The sequence below is a fragment of the Mytilus edulis genome, chromosome 8, assembly GCF_963676685.1.
Source record: "Mytilus edulis chromosome 8, xbMytEdul2.2, whole genome shotgun sequence".
NCBI classification, from domain to species: domain Eukaryota; kingdom Metazoa; phylum Mollusca; class Bivalvia; order Mytilida; family Mytilidae; genus Mytilus; species Mytilus edulis.
Genome location: NC_092351.1, coordinates 48,905,966 through 48,921,673, shown reverse-complemented (window position 1 = coordinate 48,921,673; position 15,708 = coordinate 48,905,966). Strand labels below are relative to the sequence as shown.

At 34.1% G+C, this 15,708-nt stretch overlaps 2 protein-coding genes across 2 annotated transcripts; both read left to right on the top strand.

Annotated features, from left to right (window-relative positions):
• Positions 1-1,023: 1,023 nt before the first annotated feature.
• Positions 1,024-8,336, top strand: LOC139485794 (cell death-inducing p53-target protein 1 homolog). Its single transcript, XM_071270443.1, has 3 exons — positions 1,024-1,282; positions 5,000-5,195; positions 7,003-8,336. The coding sequence occupies exons 1-3, from the start codon at positions 1,117-1,119 to the stop codon at positions 7,109-7,111; spliced, it is 471 nt and encodes a 156-aa protein (XP_071126544.1). The 5' UTR covers positions 1,024-1,116; the 3' UTR covers positions 7,112-8,336.
• Positions 8,337-10,315: 1,979 nt separating this feature from the next.
• Positions 10,316-14,199, top strand: LOC139485791 (LITAF domain-containing protein-like). The gene is made up of 3 exons (XM_071270440.1): positions 10,316-10,638; positions 12,584-12,779; positions 13,241-14,199. The coding sequence occupies exons 1-3, from the start codon at positions 10,572-10,574 to the stop codon at positions 13,350-13,352; spliced, it is 375 nt and encodes a 124-aa protein (XP_071126541.1). The 5' UTR covers positions 10,316-10,571; the 3' UTR covers positions 13,353-14,199.
• The last annotated feature ends 1,509 nt before the right edge of the window (positions 14,200-15,708 follow it).

The following is a 15,708-nucleotide window of genomic DNA, read 5'->3' as shown; positions in this document are numbered from 1 at the left end:
CTATCTGAATTTGGATTGTGATCAAATTTATGACGTTATATATAGGTTTCTGACACAAGGTAAATGTGGTCGAAGATCTTAAATCGTATGCGCAATACTGTGCAACTGAAGGTTTCTTCCCGCCCATAACATTTTGTTTTCCTTCTAGGATAAATAACCGAAACCCAGTCTTTCCTTTCTGGTAATGAACCTTGTAGTACAATTTTAGAGAGGTCCATACACTTGAACATAAGATATTGTCTGGAAACTAGAAAAATGTTTGTTTTGCCATTTCTTTTGTCCCTAATTTCTGCATGTTTGGGGCAATTATCCTCGAACAAAATCCCAGTCTTCCATTTGTGATAATGCGAAAAAGATCCAAAAACGTACATACAAGTAATTATCTGGAAACTACAAACATGATTGTTTTTTTGTCCCTTTTTGTTCCTTCATTCCTAAGGCCTTGAATCGTGACTTGTTTAGAGCTAACATTATATCTAATCCAACATGTAAATGTGGTTTGGATATTGAGGACATGCACCATTTTTTCTTTGATTGTCCTTTCTATCTAAATGACAGGGCTGCTCTGTTTAATGGTCTCAGCTGGCTTCCCGAAGGCTGCGATTTGGACTTAAAACGACTGGTTTTTGGAAAAGAAACTCTCTCCTATGATCAAAATGTGCAATTTGTTAAACAAGTATTCAATTTTATAAAGAGATCAAAACGATTCCTCGTAGTATAGTATCAACATAGGTAAAACGCACATCATCATCATTATCATCATCAACCTAATCTCTGTCGTTCTTTCCTCTTTCCCTCTACTTTTTTCAGTATAGTTAAGTAAATTAATATTTATGTTGTTTATATTATATGATGTATGCTCACGTTCGATTTGTATTGTTATATATATTGTATTGTGGAGAAGACTTTATAAGTATGTTTTACTTGTGTCTGATCCTTTTTGCTTTGAGCAAATAAAATATGTTTAAACTAAACGTGTGTTTATATTTGAATCAACTCTGTTTGAACAATATGATAGTATAGTCTCGGTTGAGAGCATTTCAACTTTAAATCATTAGTTTTTAAATCGGACATATTTCATTTGACCCAATCTATATCGAAACCGGCTTGATAAATATGGATAAGGGATCACCATACCCCCAGTCGCAGCCTCAACAGCAGTATGGTCAGCCTCCACAGCAGTATGGTCAACCTCCTCAACAGTATGGACAGCCACAAAACCAGTATGGTCAGCCACCGCAACAGTATGGCCAGTCACCAAACCAGTACGGCCAGCCACCAGGTAAGAAGTCAGCTCTTATAATATGTTATTTTAAATTATTTTCGAACCATTTTTTTACATTAATGTTTAATTAAAATTGTAAATTATTTTTGTTTTTGCGTTTGTTTAAACGTGTACTACTATAACAACGGAAAATTGTTGAGAGGTGAAAAAAGAAGGACACGAATTTAGAATTTTATCTACTAGTATACGCTTTATTAAAGGTATTATGTCGGTCGACATCAAGTTTAGTTAAATATTCAAGTTTTAAATTACTATTCATTCCAGCCATTTATATGAAAATGTTATAGATGACACTGTATAATACAATATTACATGGTACAATTTTGTTCCTCCTTCAACGCATGTACCGCAAACTCATCAATAAAATCCCCCCCCCCCCCCACCCCAAACAAACATACAAAACAACAAACAACAGATGTTATCTAGTGAACGAAAAACAAATATGAAATAAAACAACAAAAGCAATAAAGTATGTCTCCGTAATGAAAAACCAAGCAAGCGAAAAAATGCGATTGAGATCCATACGGCATACCTGCCAACTGTCACTATTTGCGGGGGATTTCCCCCATGGAGGCTTACAAATGAAGATTTTGAAGAGGAATTTTGTCCACAACTTAAACAAAACAATAAATTTTACAATGGCTATAGGCTTGTAATAGTATGAAGAAGCAAAAAACATCACTAAAATATATTTGAAAGCCCCCTTGATAGTTTTGTAGAACTATAGGATCCATCTTGCATTTAAAACCCCCATGGGCATTTTGAAAAGTTGGCAGGTATGATACTAACCAAAATTAACTTCGTCCTTTACAATATCTATACTATTAAACGAGAAGACCTCATTTTTGGTGTCGCTTCTCTTCTTTCCACAATAAATTAATCAACACGACTCTGTGTCCTATAGGTACAGTGCATAGTCGCATTTGTCATCCATTCATATGATTATTCAGATTGAGTTATTTTGGGAGAAAAAACGAGAAAAAAGCCATCCGGATATTGTCCCGTCATTGGACGAAATTGTAAGTCAGATTAGACTTCCGGTTTTCGTTTTTCTGTATACTTTGAACATACATATATACAAAGAATAAAGTGTATTTTCAGAATTCTATCTGCTATCATTTTCAAGTTTACTATCCACGGCGGTCACAGAGTTTATTAAATAGAGACGGTCTGTATACTATATCCATGACCACCATGGATCGATTAGTAAACTTAGAATTGAAAGGAAATACAAGTTATATTTATATAGTAATGAATGTTCATAATATACAGATAAGCGCTAAAAATATTCATGTAAACTTTTGATACCTTTTCTGAAATTATCCAGTCATTAAATCTTTTACAATATCATTGATTACAAAAAAAAAGAAGATGTGGTATGATTGCCATGATGAGACAACTCTCCACAAGAGACCAATATGACACAAAAATTAACAACTATAGGTCACCGTACGACCTTCAACAACGAGTAAAGCCCATACCGCATACTCAGCTTTAAAAGGCCCCGAACTGACAATGTAAAGCAATTCAAACCAGAAAACTAGCGGCCTTATTTATGTACAAAAAAAATGAACGAAAAACAAATACGTAACACATAAAAAAATGACAACCACTGAATTACAGGCTCCTTACTTAAATGTTCATAACATACAGTATTACTAAATGTATGTTCATATTGAAATTGATAGAAAACCAAAAATTAGGAGGGATAAAAAAAACATTTTTCTGTCCCCAATAACCTATGACTTATGATACTTTTGCTGAAATTCTCCAGTCATTCAATATTTTACAAAATTCTTCCAACAACACTTTACATACTTTAAACTACGCTCTGAATGCCCGCGATTTCGCGGGTGTGTTCTAGTGTAGGTTGAAAATAAGGTTTAACATGTTATATGTTCATGTTGTATAAATGTATTCAGCTTTAAAAGGCCAGCACGCTGAGTCGAGGCATAAAGTTCTATCTTTTAATATTATCCTGGCTACAACCTTCCCATACATGTATTTGATTTCACTCTTTAAGTTCAGTGTGTATAACGGATATCAGTGTAGAATATATATAACAACAACCTCCTACGTTCGAAGCTAACACTTGTACAACGTTAATTGCAAACCCGTGGATTCAGTTGTCTTTCTCATGTCAAAAAATCCTCGTTCAAAACCTCCGTGGACCTCTTACGGCACCCATAAATAGTTAACGATTTGATTTCATTCAACACATTAATTTATGACCTGCATGTTTCCCACTAAGTTCAGTATTTTTGTGATTTTACTTTTCGCTTAGAAGACGGCTACGCTATTATTTGTTCAATAGGATGTTTGCATAATTTCAACGGAGGCAATTTAGCATGGTATATACCAATAGGCGTATTCAGGATTTGCTATAACCACGGGTTATCATCATATATATAGGAAGATGTGGTGTGAGTGCCAATGAGACAACTCTCCATTCAAATAACAATTTAAAAAAGTAAACCATTATAGGTCAATGTACGGCCTTCAACACGGAGCCTTGGCTCACACCGAACAACAAGCTATAAAGAGTCCTGAAATTCGTCATTGTACAGGAAATAACTGTGACATTATAATCAGCTTGACTTCACCAAAATGACAATACGACTTCTAAACATCCAGGCTAAACATAAAGCGTATGTTCTTAAATTCAGATACGGACCCGCGATGTCGCAGGTATGTTCTAGTATTTATAAACGGAACAAAAATAATTGATCAGTGAACGTCAGGAAGAACGAGTTAAACTTTGAAAATAAACCACCATTGATAACAATAATTATGATATATGGTTACAAAAGAATGCAACATGTCTGAATACAAAGAAATGAAATTACATGTGTTATATTTTTAAAATCATTTACTTTATATACATTATGAAAATTTATCTGTCGAACAAGAAGGACTAACTTGTCATCTACTTTGTTGATATTTTTTTGACCGCGAAAGAAAGGCACCAAAATGCATATTTCTAAAATAAATAAAATAAAAATATTCCAAAATGCCATATAATTCAGAATTGGAAAAAAAATACAACATATTCCGTAATAACATGAGAACACAATTATTCCTAATCCAAAAAAAAAAAACGGGTAGCAAATTGTACGGTATAGGGTTTGCTCATTGTCGACGGCCTCATTGTTATCCATGGTTGTGTAAATTCTCGCCGTCCTTAGGGAACTGTTGGTTATTGCTCATTGTCGAAGGTCTCATGGTGACCTATATTTGTGTTAATTCTAATCGTCATTTGTTAAAGGTTGCTTGTTGCTCATTGTCGAAGGCTTCGTGGTGACCTATAGTAGTGTACATCGTCGCCATCATTTGGTAAATGTTGGTTATTGCTCATTGTCGAAGGCCTATATGGTGACCTATAGTTGTGTACATCATCGCTAATTATCGAAGGCCTCATGGTAACCTATAGTTGTGTTCATTTGCACCGTCCTTTCGTAATTGTTGGTTATTGCTCATTGTCAAAGGCCTCATGCTGACCTTTATTTGCGTACACCATCTCCGTCCTTTGGAAACTGTTGGTTTGTTGTCTCCTTGACAATCATACTTTCTGTGGAACATTTACTTATTTTCATATTGAGCTTTTATTCTGTTTTATTGGTAAACTTTACACACAAACACACGACACGACAAAACATTCTAAATATTACAGATTTAATTACGAGTCATGTTTTGTACATTTTAATCTATTCACAGCTTACGGTGGTGGGCAGCAGCAACAGACGTCAACAGTTGTGGTTGGACAGCCACAGACTTTAGTGTTACAACAAACATACAGAGATTCACCAGTACGTACGACGTGTCCATCATGCAATGCAGATGTAATGACAGCCATTTCATTTGAAGTAGGAACGATGGCTTGGGTAGTGGCTGGTTGTCTCTGTATATTTGGGTATGATATATTGAATTAATAACACACCACATTCGTCTAGTAAGATATGTTCTCTAAACAAAAATGCTACAAACGGAAATTTTCAAGGTAAATAGATATAAGAAGATGTCGTGTGAGTGCCAATTAGACAACTCGATCTATATCCAAGTCACAATTTGTCAAAAGTGCTCCGAGCCTTTATGTATTAATAAAATATCGATGGCAATCGTGTTGTATCAGCTATCTGTGGTGATATCGACATAAGACCTAGCCAGTAAAATTTAAAGATCACTTTTGAAAAAAGGGTCCAGATGAACATGCCAGACTTATATGTACACCATACCATTATTTCCATACACCAAATATATAGTGGACTATTTGGTGAATAGTATCCGAGAAACAGAACTTCCCATGAAAACTAAACACATAATGGTTTACTTTTAGAAACTGTTATTTGGACGGAGAGTTGTCTCATTGGCACTCATACCACATCTTCCTATATATAAAATTGAGAATGGAAATGGGGAAATTGACAAAGAGACAACAACCCGACCATAGAGCAGACAACAGCAGAAGGTCACCAACAGGTCTTCAATGCAACGAGAAATTCTCGCACCTGGAGGCGTCCTTCAGCTGGCCCCTAAACACATATATACTAGTTCAGTGATAATGAACACCATACTAAACTCCAAAATGTACACAAGAAACTAAAAGTTAAAATACTACAAGACTAACAAAGGCCAGAGCCTCCTGACTTGGGACAGGCGCAAAAATGCGGTGGAGTTGAACATGTTTGTGAGATCTCAATCCTCCCCCTATACCTCTAGCCAATGCAGAAAAGTAAATGCATAACAATACGCACATTAAAATTCAGTTCAAGAGAAGTCCGAGTCTGATGTCAGAAGATGTAACCAAAGAAAATAATTATATATATGTCTGCTCTTTAGTCGGGTTGTTGTCTCTTTGACACATTCCCCATTTCCATTCTCAATTTTATTTACAAATGAACCATGATAAATGAGATCTGTCAGACAAATATTTACACCTTCCAATCATTATATACACATTGACATATTGAACTATTGGCCATAGTACATAAGAGTGGACTATATCACAAAAATATAGTATTAACCATTGAACCATGAAAATTAGGTCACGATAAAACGCCAGACGAAATCCATCGACACCGGATTATCATCGCAATCTGCGAGTTTGTCTGAAGCGAGAAAAAAACCCCATAAAACTGAAAGGAAAAATAACAACAAAATATACTGCTCACATAAATGAGAATAAAAACTTAAAACTGAAATTTGGAGCATACAGTCTGTTTGTGTACTTGAGGTATAGATTTTGTTTTCAATTTATATCAATAAAATGAATAAATGTTTTGAACTCAGAAAAACTATAGTTTTATATACGTAACCCCTTGACAATATATAAGTTTTTATGTTTTTTACTTATATATTCATGGTATGTGGCTTCAGACCTTAGCATTGAGATAATTATACTTCTTTATAATAAATATTCAATCAATTATTAAAATTATTTAATCAATTATTAAAACCATTGTAATATAAATTGCTTTGCTGTTCAATGCACATCTTATCCAATCTATCTAAATATCATTGCATACTTATAAGGTGCATTTGATTAAATGCACCTGAATTTACCTAGGGTTATCTTTTGTCATGGTTGAACATCAAGGGCGTGTTAAGTTAAGGATTTTAAGTAAGGGGGCGCAAGCTACTATTTTTGTCGCTCGACCTGAATCCACCCCTGAACATTGTACAATCAATAATTTTATTATTTGTCTGTTTTTTTCTTGTAGATTATGGCTCGGATGTTGTCTGATTCCATTCTGTGTTGACGGATGTAAGGATGTTGTTCACACCTGTCCAAACTGTAATCATATGGTGGGAAGGTTCAGCAGAATGTGATAAAAGACAAATTTTGTAACACATCACCACAGCATTAATTAAGAGCGCTAACAAGCTTTGAATCGACGTATATGGACATTTCTTTAAATAAAAGAATAATAATTTTGTAGACATTTTCCTGTATAATTATAATCTCTAATGTGGAGAGTTGTCTCTATCATACCATATCTACTTAATTATAACCTATTTTTTTCTGTGATAATATTTGTAATATGTCTGATGTTTACTAGCCATAATTTAAGTGTTAAACCAGATAAGCAATATACTTACAATTCATCAGTGTTATAGACAGTATAAATATATCAACGAAATGTCATCATATAAAAAGAATCCGAGTATGAAAAGTGACTGCAATGAAATTTCATCATATGAGAAGATTCTAAGTATGAAAAGAGACTGCAATGAACTTTTTAGTTGCATAACATGCATAAGCGACTTCTTTTGTTATGTTAATTGATGTTATGTTGAGTCGCGCGTTGTTGGTTGAGCAGTAAAAAACATAGAACTATACGGTATAATGCATGTGAACTACTACCTAAAAATGGCAATGTAGTTTCCGATTATAAATGAAATGACGAACACACAACGGTGCATTTATACTGTCTGTACATTCGGGTTGCCATATTTAAAATGCAATAGCGCTATATATATAGAGAGAGAGTGTAAAAGCCGTTTATACAATTTAAAAATTCCAATACAACGTAAAAAATGAGTTTTTGTTGTTGTTGTTTCAAATCATAGTGTATTGTTTTGTGTGTATATATCATGCTGCATGTACATCAATCCGTCGGGCTCTTAATTATAGCAATAAATATTCTTATTCTGCCACATGTTATGTTGCACCTGTTTAACCATTTCGGATTAAATGTTTTTTTTTCAAGTTTTAATCTACATTTTGTCATTTTTGTTCATAAGAGGTTGAGATAACACGAAGAGATATCATTGACAAAATATAACTTTAAATAATTGGGCAATTTTCCATGAATATAAAGTTGACGACAAAGGTATTTGTTCAACCGTTCCAAAAATGATCAACTTTAAAATGTAAACATGTAAATGAATATTTAAATTTAAACTTATTCATTGAATATATGGTATATTATGTATGTCCTTCGTTTTATTGGATTTAGCATAACTTTATCCCTTTTTGTTTCTATCTTCTTTTATTTTTATAAGTATTACTTTATTGTGTGTTATTATTTGGTATAAAATGTTGTTTTGTTGATTTATTTATTTATCTTCTAATTATAATTTTGTTATGGTAAAGACTATTTGGTTCATCATAAACTTGTATCATATAAAACCAGAAAACTAAAAAAGTTGTACGCTGTATGCTAGACGCGCACTTCGAATAGAAGACTTATCAGTAACGCTAACATCAATAAACTCTAAAATTGTCATATCAAGTACGAAGTTGATGATGAGCATTGCAAACTTAAAACTTCCGAAAAGTTTGGCAAATGCTATATAGACAGAACCAACAATCAGTATAGATAGAATCAACTGTCAGTATAAAGACAGAACTAACAGTATAAGTATATAGACAGAACCAACTGTCAGTATAGAATTAACAATCAGTATGACAGAACCAACTGTCAGTGTAGACATAATCAATTATCAGTATAGACAGACTGAAAGTATAGATAGATCCAACTTTCAGTATAGACAGAACCAACTGACAGTATATAGACCGAACGAATTGCCAGTATTGACAGAACCACCTGTCAGTATAGACAGAACCAATTGTCAGTCTATAGACCGAACCAACTATCAGTATAAATAGAACCAACAGTCAGTATAGACAGAACACATTGACAGTATATAGACAAAACTAAATGTCAGTATATAAACAAAATCAAATGTTAGTATAGACAGAACCAACTGTCAGTATAGACAGAACCACACAAGTCTACACAAGACTCATCAGTGACGATCATATCAAAACAGTTCAAAAGCCAAACAAGTACAAATTTGAAGAGCATTGAGGACCCAAAATTACAAGATTACATAGGTACTCTGGTGCATGCGTTTGGTTCATGTTATTAAACATCTGTAAGTTTCTTCTTCTTCTTCTTCTTTCAGAATCTTCAAAAGAGTTTCCCAGCTAGCCTCAAAATATAAAGTTTTAGTTTTAGTAAATATTGGTAGACCGGTACTATTCCTGTAGCCCCAGGCTCTAATTGCAAATTTTCTAATTTATGTGAGCAGCCTATTCCACACGTCCGTGGTATATTAAAAAATGGGTCGAATAAAAACTTAGTATAGTTTATCTAAATTTTTCCAAAACCAACTGTCAGTATATAGATAGAACTAACTATCAGTAACAAAAGACCAACTGTCAGTATAAACAGAACCAACTGTCAGTATAGACAGGACCAACAGTCGGTATAGACAAAACCAACCGTCAGTATAGATAGAACCAACCGTCAGTATAGATAGAACCAACCGTAAGTATAGACAGAACCAACAGTCAGTAAAGACAAAACCAACCATCAGTATAGATAGAACCAAACCCAAAGTTCTGTCAGTAAAATTAGAACCAAGTATAGACAGAACCAACTGTCAGAAATTGAATTAGCATGTGATCATATAAACTTATTACACACCTTTGTCGTTAGACGACAAGCTGTAAAGACAATTTTCGAATGGAGCGGTATTTATGGACGACAGAAAATAAAAACATTAACGTTACACAGTGTAAACGAGTACAGAAGATATCAATGAAATTATAAAGCAAAAACCAATATGGACGATAAAGAGGTTAATGAATGAATGAAATACGTGCAATATAGACAAATTCAATGTAAATGTAAGGAATCGTCCATTTGATATATGAATGTCAGTTTGTTACGAAAAGGAAGTAAAAAAAAATCCACTGAAAACTAAGGTTTAAATAATTACTAGATTTGAATTTCAAAATGTTACTGTGAATTTAAAATAAGGTGTTTAAAAATATTAGTAATACATAAATGTTTTTCACGACACGAAACCCAGGGGCGGATCCAGCCATTTAAAAAAAAAGGGGGTTCCCAACCTAGGATAAGGGGGGGGGGGGGATTCCAACTATATACATGTCCCCATTCAAATGCGTTGCCGGATCGTCAAAAAAGGGGGGGGTCCCAACCCCCACCCACGGACCCCCTGGATCTGCCACTGAAACCTATATGCCCAACAGCAAATGAATAGTCAACTCTGAGTTTCTAAGATTGGTGTTTACAATAAAAAAAAAAATGAGAATTTAAATGTTTACAAAGGAAAGTATTTTCAAGTGGCATCACGTGAAAATCATATCAAGTGAATCACTCAAACATTTCAAAACATTTAATACGTGAACTTTAAACAGACCTTTACTGTAGCACCTACGTATCCATCTAACTCGGTCGAGATAAGATAAGCTTTATTGTTTAAACTGAAAGGACGGGAAAAAAAGGGAATCACAGTTAGAATTTAAGCTTCAAATATGGAGAAAGGATCGCCGTACCCACAACAGCAGCCACCACCCCAGCAGTACAATCAACCTCCACCAGGTAAGGTGTTAATGATACATAGAAAAGTATAAATAAATATTGATCAAACTGTCATATTTTGAAGTGATGTCTTTAACACCCGTATAATATAAAATTTTTAAATGGTCCGTGGCTAGGCATTCGTACCCGTATTAAAAGAATTTTAACTTCAAAGTTGAGTGACACGTTTTTTTTATTCAATATAGTATTACGTAGTTCATAGAAAACTATAAATGAATATTGATCAAAGTGTCATATTTGCATGGAGGCGGTATCGTTAACACCCGTACAATGGTTAATTTTAAAATTGTCCGGGGCTATGCATGTCACTAACATGTGTACATGACTTTGTCTGACTAAAAAGAAATTGAACGATATTTGTTTTCTGTAAAAATAAATCGTAGTTCAAATACAAGTATCAGTTTCATGCTCGTTTTTTGATGTGTTGAAAATCTAATTTTATTTTAAGGTGTGACATTTTGTTTGTCACTTCATTAAAAAGCTTTTTAAAGGATCTGTGTTTTTGATCCTTAATTGAAACTTTGTATCTAAAGTTTAAATCAACTATGAATAAATTTTAAATTGTAGACAAACATATATTCAATATATTGACCATAAACAAGTAAAATAAACTAAAAGTAGCAATGTACTATATATTACTTGGAATGTAGATCAATGTAGGTATTTTGTAATGGTTGTTTGCGTACGTCCTCGTATTACCTGTTATGTTATGTGTCAGTAGAGTTAAAAAGTAGAATCGAGAAATATTGAGTAACACATATATTATAATTTAAGTAACTGTACACTTTAATACGTTGTAAAAGAATTTATCAATAAGATGGTTATCTTTAATATTCCGTTCTCACACTCAAAACAGATTAAAAAAAAAAAACCACACAAAAAGAGTGAATCGTTGGGCTTATTTTTTATTGATATTTTTTTTTTTGCTGTTTGTTTTTTAAGTAAATTCTTCTATAAAGCCTCGCACTGAAAACCGAAATTGAAAAAAATAACTTCGGTTCGAAATAGTTCTGTTGACTGATTTTGCTTCAAATCATCATACTTTAACTCGTTAATAAGCATGCTAAGGCTTTATATTTTCAATAAACAAAATTGCAAAAGTAGTCCGGGAAGTAAAATGTGTTTCTTGGTATAGTAAGCAAGTCCATACTCACAAATTTACTAGAAAAAATCACAAACAATCTCATTGGCGGATCCAGGGGGGGGGGGTGTGTCCGGGGGTTGGAACCCCCCTTTTTTGGGACGATCAAGGCATTTGAATGGGAGCATATTGCTGGACCCCCCCCCCCCCCCCCTTTACCCTAGGTTGGGAACCTCCTCTTTTTAAAATGGCTGGATCCGTCCCTGAATGTCCTGTGGAAAAAGTATGTCTCAGGGAAATAAATCCTTTGAAATTGAGTTCATATATAAAATGAAAATTATTTGGAATTTATTTAAACAGAAACGTCATTCCTTGCTAAATTTAAAACATGGTCTAAATGTGAAGCAAAATCCAAGGGACTGTTAACTTAAAAGAAGCAAAAAATAAATACTAGGAACGCTGTTTACTGTTTGAAATAAGGTTTCTTGGTTACAAAAGTCCCAATAGAGTTTCGAGATGGATCATTGGTGCGAAACTTAGTATGTCACTGTAAAATTAGGGTAAATTGGTGAGGGACAAAAAATTAACCTTACAACGGGCCATCATAGACCCCAAACCATGGTTGCAAGGGTCTTTATAGTGCAGATAGCGTGGAATTCTCTACACTAGACATCGGATGTATTCCCATTTTTACTGGACATGACTGCGAGTTTATGCAGTCAGACGGATGGCAAGCTTAGGCAAATGTTTGTTTTCTAATCGGAAGAAGAAGACATTAGTGACGAACATATTTTTAAATACCCCAATCAACCCCTGGAGTCTTGTTTATAAATGAATTTACATGTATAATAATTTTGATTTCAGCCTATGCACCGCCTGGCCAGCAGTCTCAAGCCACAGTCGTGGTTACACAGCAGCCAAATGTTTTGCTCCGACAGAACTTCCGTGAGGTACCAGTGCGTGTGACTTGCCCATCATGTAGCGCTGATATCATGACCGCAACGCAATTTGAAATCGGAATGCTGACCTGGTTAGCGGCTGGCATGATTTGCCTGTTCGGGTAAGACAACTGTATTTTACAGTCAATTTTTCATATAAAATAAGGGTCGATTTGGGTTGGTGTTTTTTTGTTATGTCTATTGATATTTAATTAATTTCATTTTTTTTGGGGGGGGGGGGGGGACTGTATTTCCGTCTATCCCTTGCAAAAAGCGTTGACCGAAGTAAATTTTGTATGAATCGTTTATCTTCCAAAGAAATCTCAGTACCAATAGTCTACTTTGCATGCGGGTTTTTGATATTAACCTATAGTAAACAACTCATACATGTTCAGAGACTACTATATATCAAATGCAATAGAATCGTACATATATGGACCAGCCAAACGCAATTATGTTCCTGCAGGAACATTTAGACCAGTTTCTGTTGACATATCTATAGCAGACAATGAAAAAAATCTGTTAATTATGTGCCAATTGATTTAAATGTATGAAAAAACATGGACGTTTTTTTTTCTTTCAGGTTATGGCTTGGATGTTGTCTGATTCCATTTTGTTTAGACGCCTGTAAAGATGTCGTCCACACTTGTCCCAACTGTAACCACGTGGTTGGAAAATACAGCAAATTGTCATGAGACATGCGAGGGTCAAATAACCGTGTTGGAGGTTTAATTCCTCGTCATTACATATCACATATATATATATAACTTTATGTAAATATTTATTTTGTAGCCCTCTTCAAGTGTGTATTGACCATGACCATTAACACTTAAAGGCAATTGTAAGAAAGGCTTTTATAAACCATGGTCTTCCATGGATTTTTTTTTAATATTGTTTATATACTATATACCATGTAATGTATGGACAGTTTATATAATTTGCTTAATGTTATTCTCGGATTTTTTTAATATGAGAGGGTGGAATAGAGACAGAAGGAACATTGAATAAAAAAATATCACATAAGTTAAGAATGTTTGATATGAACGTATTTGCCGAACAGACCCTTGTGGTTAATTTTTAAACATTCCGAGAACTTCTACAATTAATATTTTTATTTTTCTCGTAAATGTTTTTATGAAAATTTCACTATTTGTTTTTTCAAATCGATGTGTTTATATCATGATATATATTTTCAATATCTTTTCTTTAATGATTCCGATACAATCTTGTAATATGATAATGTCCATGTAAAATGTAAGAACTTTGCTGCCCTTTTTCAAAATCTATTTACACTTTTGTACTCAATTTTATCCTATATATACATTGTATATAGTATTTCCTTTTTATCCTGAGTGGGGAAACGTTTTATTTTCAGCTCTTACCAGGCCAGAGCATTCATTTTCACCCCTCCTGAAAAATCAAACGAAAGTCCTGTATGTGCCTTACTTTTCCCCAATTAAACAGGATTTTTTTTACAAATTTGTATGTTCAGGTTTGTATTAATAAGTTCAAGTGTTAAATAAAAATGGGTGTTTTTATAAATAGTATTAGTTTTATATAAATAAAGGGAACAGTAGTATTCCGCTGTTCGAAATTCATAAATCGATAGAGGAAAAACAAATCCGAGTTACAAACTAAAACTGAGGAAACCGCATCAAATGTAAGAGAACTACGACACAACAGAAACACAACATTAAAATGTAACACACACAGAAACGAACTATGATATAACAATGGTCATTCCCCTGACTTGGTACAGGGCATTTTAAGATAAAAATGGTGGGTTGAACCTGGTTTTGTGGCATGCCTGTACTATTTGTTCTAGAGGCAATATAAATTTTAAAAATAAACATCATTGACTAAATTGGATTTTTTAACACCAAAAAATGCTTTTATATAGTGACTGCAGGATAGGACATATCTAATAAAGTTTCGTCAATTGATACATACACAAATACAAACAGAATTAACATAATACAATTCTTTTAACGAACAAAGTGAACAAATTAATGCAATGACTTCTCTCAACAAATTAGTTTAATAACAAAGTCGAAAATCTGCCCAGTCTCGCACATCTTTGGAACGATAAAGTGCAATTTGGCACTGATCGACGTCCATTTTCATTGACCTAGTACACAATTTGTTTATATAGGGTCTGGCTGACGCCCGCTGTGTTGAAGACTCATTGGTAATCTTGGACTGCTTTCTATTCTTTGGTCGGGTTGTTGTCTTTTTGACACATTCCCAATCAAGTTTCATACTCAATTTCATTGTATACATAAGTTATGTCGAATTCGACTTCAGTTCAAAGGTCTGATGTTCCTCAACAGAATTGCATACCAAATACAGATCGGCAAATTGGTTGTTTAACGTTCAGTGACAGATATTCTGTTGATCAAATTAATAACTTAAGGGGACTGAGGTGCCAGATCCCCTTATTGGCAGCCACATTTATGGCTAATCCAGACTTTTTACTTGTTCTACTCGACACTAGTGCTCAAATGTCTTGTACCGTGTGGGGACCCGCTCCCTTTCAAAACCCTGGCTTATCAGAGCCTGACTCCGCATTGTGAATCAACTATTGTTGCATGAAAAGGGTTGATATGATAGTTTGGTCTTGCAATAAACTACCGGGCCACGAACCGTTGAAGAACCTTTGCATGTGTAGAAGGTTTTGCATTTTCTTTAAATGAGGTCCCAGATCCAGTCTAATTAAACGTGCGACGGTACTTAGGGATGACATCAAAAGTTCAATGAAGGATAAAAAACTTAATTCAAATAGTTTTTTGAATTTCACTAACCCCCCTACCCCCCTATTAACTTAATTTGGGAAAAATTGATTGACCCATATGGATATATGTAAAAATCAATGTCGGATAACCAAATCTTGCAGCAGTTCAACCCCCACCCCCAAACTATTTGAATTAAGTTTTTTTTATCTTACATTGATCTTTTGATGTCCCTTAAATTATACATCCCGCATTGCCATACTGATTTTAAAGTAAAAAGGAAGATAGATTCAACATCAAATATTTCACAGAGTAAATATCC

Coding starts and splice junctions, on each gene's coding strand:
- LOC139485794 (XM_071270443.1), top strand. CDS start 1,117: ATGGATAAGGGATCACCATACCCCCAGTCGCAGCCTCAACAGCAGTAT. Junction 1,283..4,999: donor CCAGTACGGCCAGCCACCAG/GTAAGAAGTCAG, acceptor ATCTATTCACAG/CTTACGGTGGTGGGCAGCAG. Junction 5,196..7,002: donor GGTTGTCTCTGTATATTTGG/GTATGATATATT, acceptor TTTTTCTTGTAG/ATTATGGCTCGGATGTTGTC.
- LOC139485791 (XM_071270440.1), top strand. CDS start 10,572: ATGGAGAAAGGATCGCCGTACCCACAACAGCAGCCACCACCCCAGCAG. Junction 10,639..12,583: donor GTACAATCAACCTCCACCAG/GTAAGGTGTTAA, acceptor TTTTGATTTCAG/CCTATGCACCGCCTGGCCAG. Junction 12,780..13,240: donor GGCATGATTTGCCTGTTCGG/GTAAGACAACTG, acceptor TTTTTCTTTCAG/GTTATGGCTTGGATGTTGTC.